The sequence below is a fragment of the Kryptolebias marmoratus genome, linkage group LG22 (genome assembly GCF_001649575.2).
Source record: "Kryptolebias marmoratus isolate JLee-2015 linkage group LG22, ASM164957v2, whole genome shotgun sequence".
NCBI lineage: Eukaryota > Metazoa > Chordata > Actinopteri > Cyprinodontiformes > Rivulidae > Kryptolebias > Kryptolebias marmoratus.
In genome coordinates, this window is record NC_051451.1 from 13,702,482 (window position 1) to 13,714,333 (window position 11,852).

At 38.4% G+C, this 11,852-nt stretch overlaps 1 protein-coding gene across 1 annotated transcript; it reads right to left on the reverse strand.

Moving 5' to 3' along the window:
- Positions 1-1,375: 1,375 nt before the first annotated feature.
- slc17a5 (solute carrier family 17 member 5) lies at positions 1,376-9,197 on the reverse strand. The gene is made up of 11 exons (XM_017427162.3): positions 9,000-9,197; positions 7,961-8,157; positions 7,542-7,775; positions 7,340-7,427; positions 6,441-6,527; positions 5,703-5,821; positions 4,368-4,529; positions 4,085-4,217; positions 3,846-3,993; positions 3,444-3,534; positions 1,376-2,946 (listed from the first exon to the last, which is right to left on the reverse strand). The coding sequence occupies exons 1-11, from the start codon at positions 9,082-9,084 to the stop codon at positions 2,809-2,811; spliced, it is 1,482 nt and encodes a 493-aa protein (XP_017282651.1). The 5' UTR covers positions 9,085-9,197; the 3' UTR covers positions 1,376-2,808.
- Between the last annotated feature and the right edge of the window lie 2,655 nt (positions 9,198-11,852).

Sequence of the window (11,852 nt, forward strand, 5' to 3'; positions counted from 1 at the left end):
AAAAAAAATCGACTCAACCAAAAAAAAGAGTTTCAAACAAAAAATTAGTGACTTCAATCAAAAAAAAAATCTTTGTTTCGTTTTTGTTTCGTTTTTGTTTTGTTTTGTTTCGTAAAAAAATATTTTTATGGTTAAAAAGTTTTTAAGATGTTTTTTTGTTTGACATTATTATTTTTTTGATTGAATACTACTTTTTTTGTTTGACATGATTTTTTTTTTGATTGAGTACTCCTTTTTTTGTTTGACATGATTTTTTTTTTGATTGAATAATTGTGAAACAAATCTAACTCCATACATTTTACTCATACCTTTTAGTGCGCGCGATCTTGTGCCAAATTGCGAGATCTCGCGAGACTGGTTAGTGCTTAGAGCATGTGCTGTGAACGACTCTCAGCTACTACCACAAACTATAGCTTCATATTTGTAAAACTAAGTTAGTTTTATGTATTTTCTAAGGCCAGTTAAATGTGGCAGCATTTTTGAATATTGACTTCAAAAGGTAATCAGTTGTGCATATACTCCGATTATTAATGTTTAATCTAAATGTGTCCATTGGTTCTTGAAATATTTTGCTAACAGACTGGGTCATCACCAACAGTTGGTGAAGTTTAGTGTAAAAATATTGCACAACGCGGCACACTTAAAATATGTTTGTGATTTGCACCAGATGTTATCCGAATATCTGAAATCATGGCTGAGTTATAAGCTCAGTTGGCTGTGGCAGCCATCTTGAATTTTTACCTGAAAGGTGAATTGGTTGTCAATGTACACACAATGATTACTTTCTGGAAGTAAAATCCACCAACTGGTTCAGGAGATCTTTTGTCAACACAAACACACGCACACAGGCATAAACATTTCCTCCCCGTCATCTTTGCACAGGGATCGTTTCCGATAATTAAACTAAGCCATCAAGCTCGTACGCGGATGTTTTTAAGTTGTCTGTTGAAGATCTCTCCAGACACAACTTAGCTGGATTACTATTAACCCTGATGCGCTTAACGTCTTTGTAGTACTTCTGTCTGCCAGTTCCCATAACCTGCAGGAGTCTGTGGGGGGGAAAGGGCAGCTAAAAGTCCTGAAGCCCTTCCGGTCATCACTGGAAGGGCTTCTAATCAAATACTTAATAGCAGTAATCTCTTTATACATACTGTGCTCAGTATGAAAGTACCTGAGATTAAACGAGTGCTAAGTATTTATCATAAAGATTCAGCTCTGGAAGTTTATCTAGGACAAAAACTTTCTTACTCAAAGTGCCTATTTGAGCCGATGTATTTTCTGGCTTGTGCGTTTACTCAGGCGTAAAGTGTAATATCAACATGATTTAGTTTGTTAATTGAGCAGGCGTTCATAGAAATGATTACTCAACACACTGTCAGATTTGCTCATGGCTGTATTTTATGTATTTCCATTACACTACAGTCATGTTTCTGGAATACCTATAGAATAAACATTTACCACAATATATATATATATTTTTTTCTTATTTCATTACAATTCCTTCATATAAAAGTCCCATTAGTGTAAAAACAAAACAAAAAAAAAGTAAAAGCTGTATAGAAAGGAATTTATCAACAGAATAAGTCTAAAAGGCTGACTGAATTAGTCTACATAAGGCACGTGCAATAAATCTATTTGTGGAAAACTGTTTCCCTTTTTGAGGCTTAGCTTTGCTTTACCTCATCAGGTCACATTTGTAGAAAACTACATATAATTTGGTTGTTTAAAATCCGATTGAATTCAGCCGACGCTAAAACCTAAAGAACACGTTCATCAATGTAGCAACTATCCCTTTTTGAATCCACATATGGCATAAAACACCTGAGAATTGACACAAAATGTAAATTCTGAAGCTGATGTTCACCAGAAAACTCTTCAGCAGTTTGTTTTTCCCCCTCACGGCTGAGATACTAAAAGCTTATCCATTCTGATAAGAAACAATGTAACCCGTGTGTCCCAAATGCATTAGTTTAGTCACTGGCAAAAGAAGTTCCCGGTAAACTGGAAAAGCTGGAAAAACCAACAAACATAAATGCCCTGATAAAAATGAAGTAAATTATATGACAAACACAGAAGGTTTCTGATAACATAAATCATGAGGCGTGTTTTCCCTTCACATACGTGCAGAAGTCTGAATGTTGACTCAAAACTCAACGTTAATTTCAGACGTCATGCTGTCGTTTTGGCAGCTGTAAAGTCACACACTTAGTGTTACCTCAGACTTTACATACACAAGTACAGAAAAACATCTGATTAAATCAGATTACATTTGTTGGGAATTAAAGAAAAAAAAATCAGGGAGCATTTTGGGACATTCTCGAGTAAAAATATGTTTAGAAAAAATCAGAACAATTAAAAGTAATAAAACTGGATCAATTTTGCTCATCACCTAATTACTGTAATATACACTGTATAGAACAATGTATAAAGATTAGATAAAATGAGAATTTAGACTAAGTTCTACTGACTTATGATTGAAACAATCTTAAAGGCCTGTAGCTGTGTGACTCATTGTATTTTAGCCAAAGGTAACCAGAGTTTGTTTTACTGTCTGTTGTCTGACAATGTTGTGTTTTTTGATGTTTTTAGAATCTATCTGGTTGATTTAACGACTGTTTGAGTACCCACGGTTTAATTCTTCATCAGTGTGGCCGTGGTCTTATCTGTAAACTAACCCTCCACAGACACACTGTCTGTAAGCCTTGCTGGGAGAATAATCAGCACAGCTAGAAAATGTCTCTCTGAGATTACCCATCAAATGAGTCTGTGGTTAATGTTGACTGGATGAGTCGTTCATTTCCTGTGGCGTCAGTCTCCGTGAGCGAAGGATGAATGGACAGCCCAGGACTGCACCTTTCCTCGCCCAAACACACTGTAGAATATCGCTCCAAACAGGTTGATGGCAGCCGCGATGTAGAAGACAGTCTGCCACTCTTCTATGGTGTTCTAGACAAAATTGAGCACAAAAACGATGACGTGACAACGGATAAGTTGTATCTAAATTATTCCTCCAAGTGTCTTGCATATCTTTTTTGTGACAGTAAAATCATGTCAAAATTTAGCCATTTGAGATTGGATCATGGATAAACTAAATAAATCAGATTCTTCAAATGAAAATAAGATGTTATGCTTTAGTGTTTTGTACTAAAATCTATTAACTTTGGGGGAAATAATGTAAAGACAATCAAGCTGGTGCAACTGTTGTGCTGTCTGAGCACTGATGCCTCCTGGTGGCCATTTCTTAAAACAACACCACTGGACTGGAAAGTAGTGCTGCTGTCAGTTTTGGCAGGAAAAATAAATATATAATATAAATATAAGCTGCAGCACAACAATCAAGTTTTCTGCTGTTATAAAGGCACTCAATCATTTAAAACTCATAACTTGAAATCTAGAGTAAATCATCTGTCTTAATAAATGTATGTATGTTACATATTTCTTACATTTTGAGTGAGAGCTCTTGCTATGACTGGTCCAACCATGCCAGGAATCGTAGCAAATGTGTTTGTAATACCCAGCAGAATACCAGCATACCTGTGAAGACAAACCCAATAAAGTCCTAAGTGTTTACCAGGAAGAATCTTTGCAACAACAACAAAAAAACTGCTTCATCGATGCTAAATTAAAAGGAATTTACAACTGGTGGCTAAAACAATTGTAATAAGAAGAATATTTGTTGTTTTAAATTAAAGTTTCTGTGCATTATTTACTCCAGTTACCAGTTGACACCTAAAATATCATCAACTCTAATTTTTATAAAAGCAAAACCTCCTTTGTTGAAATGATTTCAAAACGCTTATCTATCCAGTTAGAACGTGCCAGCGACAGACAGGAATCGTTCTTACGAAGGAGCAATGTCGAGATGGTTGATGTTGAAGCCGGAAGCTGACACTCCACCCAGAGAAGAGGAGATGGTGAGGAAGGTCACAGCTAGTTTGTAATTACAGCCTGTAAAACCTGCTGCCACCAGGAACGCCGCCGGCCCGATCATACCTGCGGAAACAACACAAGACGGACAATTCCCCACCTGAAACAAAACGTGACGTTTTCGGATGTGAAAACCTGCCTCACGGCAAATGTTTACCGATGAGAGAGAAGGCCTTCCTGACGAACGCGGTCGGGTAAAGGCAGGTTTCTCGCAGATAATCAGCAACTTGGCCGCTCAGCACAGCTAGCACAGCACAGCCCACATATGGCAGAGCTGACAGAAATCCGTTCTGTAGTGAATAAAAGACGATTGCAACTCCTTTTTGTACTTTGAGAAATATGTGATACCAAGTACCTTAACTTGGATTCTTTGTCTGGGTTTATTAGCAAAGCTATCATTGTAACAATGCTGTTATGAAGGTATTTATCCCTCCTCTCACCTGCTGTATGCTGAATCCCAGTATGACGTTCATGTAGGTTGGAAGCAGAGTGAGGAGCGTGTAGAAGGTCCAGTTGTAAGAGAAGTGAGCCACAACGATGGCCCACAGTGGCCTCGATGTCACGATGGCTCGCCAAGGAATGTGATTTGTTGAGGCGGACAGCTGAGCAAAAGTAGAACAAAAACACAATAGGTTAATCTGGAAATAATTGCCAGAGATTTTTGAGGAAAAACGGCAACAAACATTTAATTAAATGAGACACTGCTTCTTCAGTTGTTTATCAGTTTACAGCTGCATGTTATTTGGCAGATGGATGTTTCTGAAAACGGCTTTTCATTTGATTTTGTTCACATTCTGTCTTAACAGTACATCCCTTCATATGTCGCAGGTGTCAGAAACTTCAGGAAATGAAACTTCTGTGTCTCCTCCCACAGAGTTCATCTGCTTAGTCTCCTCCAGATGAAGATTGTAGATGTATGTTGCAAAGACAGTTTGTTTAATGTAAACTAAGTTCATGTAAATTAATTAATAGGATGTGTTTCAGGTTTTTTTCTGTCCAAAAAGGGTAAATAAATATTTTAAGAAAAGGAAGATGATTGTTACATCCAATTCCCTCCTGCTAAATGAAATACTAGTTCTGACTCATGAGTGAGTTTTGTCGCCCCCTGCTGGCATAAAATACAAACTAAATTCCTGAATCTAACTTGAAGCTAAACTGTATGAAAGTTTCCCCTCTTTTGTAAATAAATAAAATACTTGTGATTTGACACACAAATTGCAACACAAGCTTTCTAAGTCATAAGTAAAAAAAAAAATTTAAAAAGTATAACAATAAGATTACTGGGAATAAAAATGTTAACAAAATGTCAATTGTTATGGTAAATATTTAAGACATCTAACGCCCCTCATCCTATTTTGTGAAGTACTTTGTACATTAGCTACAAATGCTATTTTACTGGTAAAAAATATATAAATAAATAGTTTACACAATCAGGTTTTCATGATGCTTGTGGAGCTTAAAGGTTGCTGCGCTTCGCTGTTAAATTATCAGCAGTGGTGACTCCTTCGATCCTGTTTATCATAGCATTGTTCAGGACTTCAGCTGCTCAGCATTTTGTAAACTGCAGAGTCATTGTTTGAGTCATCAGACAACTGAAAAAGACAGATAAGAAACTACGCACTGTGTTGATGTAAGAGAGCCAGATAAGTAGTGAGCAGAAATGCCAGCAGGCACTTCTGTTGCAATAAGCGCCGAAAGCATAATGCAGGTTACTCAAACTCTGCTGAGCATTTTAAAGAACATGACTTGTCTACATATAAGAGTTTTAGTGCTACCTCATTTTTGAGCGAGTTTGTGATGTAGAGTCTCTCCTGCTCTGATATCCGTGGATGAGTGTTTGGACTGTTGAAGACGAGACAAGACCACAAGATGAACCACACCAAGCCAACGATACCTGCACAGATAAGCGAACACCTTGTTTTAACACAAACTCCAGTCTCCACAGCATGAGATATTTACACAGGCACGTGATTTTATTTAGCGACGACGCTCAGAACACACTGTTTGGAGACGGGGCGAAGTCTGAGCAGCAGTTCAGCCAGAAAAAAAAGTTAAAGTAGAACTGATGACACATGGGCGCATTTTCTTCTTCAACCTGCTAACTCATCGTTTCCACAGAGCAAAGAGGAACAGACTCAAGAAACAGCTGAATGTGGTTTAAAAAACATTTTCATCAAGAAAACAAGCAACTTTCATCAGACTGCTTATTACTCTGCATCACATGTAGTAACTTATCCAACTAAATTATCATCACTACGCTTAGAAATGAGAAATTTATACAAAAAAGCACCTTAATAAATTCGATGTATATAGTTAATACCTGCATACAAAGTTTATTGGCTGAGATAGTGATGCACATACTTTAAGTCCATCTGGTTGTCTGATTTTATTTTATTTTTTAAAGTGATGTAACACAACACTTATAATTCCTTAGCTCAAATATACTAATCAGGAGAAGTTTTTTTTTGTTGTTTTGTTTTAAATCTAAACTACAGACACCTTGTGTGCATTACCAAATAAGTAGAAGACATAGGTCCAGTCCAGGTAGAAGCAGATTTCACCAGACAGAGGAAGAGCTATGACTGTCCCCAGCTGGGCTCCTGGGATGAGAGAGAAAAACAAAAAAAATCAAACTCGGGACATTCAGGACTGATAAAGATATTCTACTTTGAGTGAAATTAAATAATCAGACCAAACTTCTCACAATCTCATATTCTAGGGCTGTGATTATTTGTTATTCACAGTTAAGTGTCTTTTCTATATTTACTGATTAGTATAAGTTTTTGGGATTATAAAGCCATGCGAGATTAGATAATGAGGTACAATTCCAAGATTAATGTGAACTAATTAAAAGAAAATCTTATCTGACATTATAACGTAATTTAACTGTAGGAAAACAACTCAGAAATTGGAAAGCTGATCAGCTTCATCAAAGATGTCATCACTTGTTTTTGTATTTCTACTTTTACTTTAATATTCAGATTCCTTTATTATTCATAGCAGGCACACACACAGTGTTCCTATTGAAACCTTGAGCACGCGTTCACTCTTTGGTATTTCACTGATTATATTTTTACTTGCTTGCTTGTTATCGGCCCAAGAATTGGATTTCAGACCGATCTCAACACACATTCCTTGACACATACTTGTGATTTCGGTCAGGATTCTTTACATCAGCATAAACAACCAGTCTACGAGGACACAATGCAATGAATCTGAACAATGTCGAAGAGAACAACGTGCCGACTGGTTGGGATTCTGCCCATCAAAAAAACACAGATTTGTTCGCATTTTCTTTCTGCATATAATGTCTTCTAATCAGCAACAATCTTCAGGTAACAAACTGTTTTACTTATTCCTTTACAAAGCGATCAGATGTTTGCAGCCTAGTGTTAACCTTGTGTCGACTTACCAATGTATGTAATGGTGAGGAGTCGGCTCCTCTCCAGTGGAGGGGCCCACGATGCCCACATGGTGTACATAGCAGGAAACGTGACACCCTGAACCCAAACAATAGAATATTAAGACGGGTGAACTAAGTTATCAACTTAGACAATCTGTGGTCATGTCTCTGCCTCATGGGATAACGAGTACCACGGTAGATTGTCGCATACCTCCCCAATCCCCTCCAGGACTCTCACAGCAATGAGGTAGCTCGCACCCAGATCAGCCGCCACAGGGGTAAGCAGAGTGAAAACCACAGTTCCCAGAATCCCTAAGCCCATCAGCCACTTGGGTCCAAAGCGGCCGGCCAGGTACCCTCCAGGTATCTGCGTCAGGATGTAGCCGTAGAAAAAGGAGCCCAGGATCCAGCCCTGGGTCTGGGAGTCCCAGTTGTATACACTGGCCTGTGAAATGAAGGGATAAAAAGAGTTAAATGAGCAAACTTCTGACAGTAAGATGCAAACAGTTAGTTAATTTAGTTACATTAACTAAATTAGGTTTTATTCCACGTACAAGAAACTAACACAGGAAAAAAAGGCCAGACAGTTAGGCTGATCACCCGTCAGCTGGGAGTTGCTTTATTCCTCACCGTGCGGTTGTGTTTGGGTTGTGCCGGGCTGTCGTGAGCGGGGCACACCGTGCCGCTGTGGTTGGTGCTGGACTGGTGGGTGCTGTTGAGCATGTCCACCATCGCCACGCTGAGATTCACCCTCAAAGAGTAGGCCACAAAGAAGGCATAGCTGGAGAGCAGCGCCAGGCCGTAACGTGACGACCCGCACGCCGGGGCTGCAGGAAGAAAAAAAAAAGAAACAGCAATGAAAGATGACTGACAGATAACCCCTATGTTGAGGCTAACAAGGCTGAGCGCTTGTAACATCAGATATGTGACAGTGAAACTCGCCACGAGAGTAGTTATTTCCTCCTGTAATTAGAGATATAACAGAGTGATAATAAAGGTGTAATAGGATTAAGCTTTTACACAAACCACTTGAATACGAGATGTTTCAGTGCTGCATTTGCTCACATATTTTTCCTGCAATTAATGATTTAACTTACCTCCTAAAAAAGGTCTCTATACCTTATATAACACCCAGCTACCTGCTCACATGACTCTCCTATACAATTCATGCTTCAGCCTCTTTACTGCTCCAATACCATGCCTCTGAGTTTAACAACCAATGTGAAGTTCACAGAAACAAGTCAGAGAACGAGATAAACTGCGCCTGCAGCTTTTCTCTGCAGGTCCTGTATGCAGAAACAAGAGCTCACAGGTTCAGGTAAACTGGTTGGATGATATGAAAGTAATGCGGATGAACTCAAACTCGTGACTGAGAGTATTTATTAGAAAATTACGGAACAAGATATTAACCCTAAACAACAGCCGTACTACAAACAATACGGTGGGAGATTTTATGTTTACTTGAGTCCGAATGACGTGGGCTAACCCTCATTTGCGCCAGATAAATACTATTTTTATCTCCACTAATGTAAACATGCGGACAGGAAAGTGAACCATACACAGGTGAGATACGAGTCGCTTCTTTCAGATAAAACAGAGAGGAGCAGAGCGACTTTCCTGAGACAAGCGCTCGCGGATGTTAGCCTGCTAGCCGCGACGTTTCGCTCACCTCTCCGGACTTCGTCTTCATGTCCTCGGCGAAGCAGCGGCTTCTGCTGCTCGTCCCCCTCCGCGTCAGAGCCGTACCGCTGCATTTCTCCGGGCGGAAAGCTGTCACAGAGAGCCTACTGCATCCCAGAAACACGCTGAACACCCACAACCGACGGCCACCAACACACCACCGAGTCAGCTGAGCGCGAGACACGCCTCGTCACGTGACCGGCGCCGGCGAACCGGAAGTGATGTTCTCTCTCCACGATTTTTTTTGCCGAGTTTGATCTTCAGGTGGTAAAGAAATGGCTTACAGCAAAAACTGAAGGAAAACTAACATTTTAAGACTGTTTTTTCTAAGTTTAGTTAAGAACTACCTAAAGTAGGTTACTTATTAAACTTTAATCAGTTGTTTTACAGCTAAAAATACTAAAAGAACAAATGTATCCCCTATATATAATCACGTAAACAAACCACAAATTCTATTGAAAGTTTTTTTTCATCAGGGACAATACACAAAACTATATGACATATCAAATAACTGAATTGTATTAAACTTTTAAAACTTAAAAAAAGCTTCAGTTTTACAACAAACAGTGAAACTAAGCCATATGCTAAAAAAAAGACACAAACATAAAATAAACACACAACTGAAAAGAACAGAAAAGAAAACAAAGGTGAAAAAACTATTAACCTGTGCTATTAAACTGGTTTCTGTCATTGTTTGGGTTTGTCTTTGAGCCATTGTTTCACCTGAGAAATAGAAAGTCAAACATCAGTCAATGAAAAAGAAGATTGTTCAACATGACGTATTGTACCTAACTGGTTTACAGCCTCCGTTAACAGCTCTGCTTCATGTACGGCAGCTCCTGTAGATACAGCTACCTCTGGAACAAGGCCACCAACACATTTAAAGATTCACCAAATAAGTGAAAATGTATTTTAAAAGTCCTGATAGATTATACTTTTTTCTGTAATTTCTGTGGCTCAATTGATCTTCAGATTTCAATCTGAGTCAAGATGGCTGTCACAGCAAAACTGACCTTACAACACACACAAAAAAAAGTCAGTCAGTCAGTCAATTTTACAGATGCTGACCTAAAATCTGGTGTGATAGTAGCTGAGACAGATCCCAATCATGCATAAACTGAGCTCTAAGAGATTACACAAGATTTTTGTTTAAAAAATTGCCAAGAACTATTAGAAGCCACCTCTGTCTATCTGTTAACAAAATATCTAATGAACCACCAGACAGATTTTAATTAAACTGTTATAAAACAATCAGAAGATGCACCTTTATAAATAATTACTTTTGAAGCTAGTTTCATTCAAGATAGTCACCATGATCAGCCAACCTCAGGGAACACAAAAAATGGCAATCAGCATCATTGTCAGTTTTATAGATATTGTGCTAACAGTTGGTTTGATTGTAGTTGGGTCACTCACAAAATATACTCACAGACAAGCATGAGATGCATAATGTTATTTACAAGATTTAAACAAAACGGCTACAATTCTGTCATTTCGCGACATAAAACCATAAACCTAAAACTGGCATGAAGGGCAGTGGGTGATATGCATTCCTTCAAGGAATGCTAGGCTTATAATTGAAGAATTAATTAATGATTTTACCAGAGATTTTTGTAATAACCTTTAATTTTACTGCAGGATTTAATGAGTCCTTTAAATAATAATAATAAAAAGAAACTGAGAAAAGAACTGTTTTAATTAAATGCAACAAGTTTAGGAGGGTCCCTACCAATTGGAAACTATTCTCATCCCTTAGGACAGTTAATGTTACCAAGACAACCTACACAAGGCTAATTGTTCAAGGCAAGCCACTCTAAAATTATGCCACCCTCTCCAGTCACCACATGCAAGATAATGGAAAAATAGAAAACCCTTCTGCCAACTCAAACCAAACCTCCCACACTGCCATCTCTCCTCCTCAGACTGTTAAAACAAATAAGCCCACAAAACATACAATTAGTTAAACACAATGCAGCAGTGGGCTGGTCTCTTCACATCAACAAGAGCCAGAGACGAGTGTTTTATTTTTAAAGAATGCATCATGGGTCATAACATGCGCTAAACCCTGCTTTCTATCATCTCTTATAAGCAGAAACAGATCTTCTAGTCCTCTTACTGTACATTTAATGATCTGTTAATATTAGATTTATGAGAATTTTACAAAAAAATTAAACAGGAGATTAATAAAAGCTGAACTTTAAACGTCAGATCTAGATACGCTGGAGATAAAATGATTTTCCGGCTCCACAGGCAAATCACCCACACGGCATTTTTCTCTGAATTCAATTACTGGGGAAAAAGGACAAGTTTAGTTTTGTTTTTGTACAGAGGGGCATGAACAGCACAGCCTCCTTTTTTTTACGAACTCACATGTACCTGCAGCATCAGATGATGTGTGGGAGTTATGCAACCTTCAAACCCGGGTTTGTTGTTGGGAAGAGGAGCAGCTGAGCCGTTTGTCTTCAGGCTTTGCTGTCGGACCAGAGAAATCAAAGGCCCGTCCTGTAAACATGACAAGAGACAGACAGGCAGAAACATTATCACCCTTTTGCCTTCGGCGGTGGGCAGTAAGAACTTTGCTACATTTCTACTTGGAATTTTACTGTTTTGAAACCCAGATTTTTCTCTTAGAATAAGATCAGATCCAAACAAATGATCTAAAACACCTTTAAACTTTCTCATCTAGAAGCAGGGAGAAGTGTGTGTGTGTGCTGTATTGAGATTTTGTAGCAAGACTGTAAAATCACAGCAATCAGGCTAAAATATTTCCTTGATTCTGTTACATTGTGCTCATTGAGCATAATCAATGGAATGCAGAGAAAGAAAATAACACAATACAAGT

What these genes read in the sequence shown, in the direction of transcription:
- slc17a5 (XM_017427162.3), bottom strand. Translation starts at nt 9,084, where the DNA reads ATGCAGCGGTACGGCTCTGACGCGGAGGGGGACGAGCAGCAGAAGCCG. An exon ending in TCCTGGAGGGGATTGGGGAG is followed by an intron (nt 7,428 to 7,541) that starts GTATGCGACAAT and finishes GTTTGGGTTCAG; the next exon opens with GGTGTCACGTTTCCTGCTAT. An exon ending in CTATGTCTTCTACTTATTTG is followed by an intron (nt 5,822 to 6,440) that starts GTAATGCACACA and finishes TTATCTGTGCAG; the next exon opens with GTATCGTTGGCTTGGTGTGG.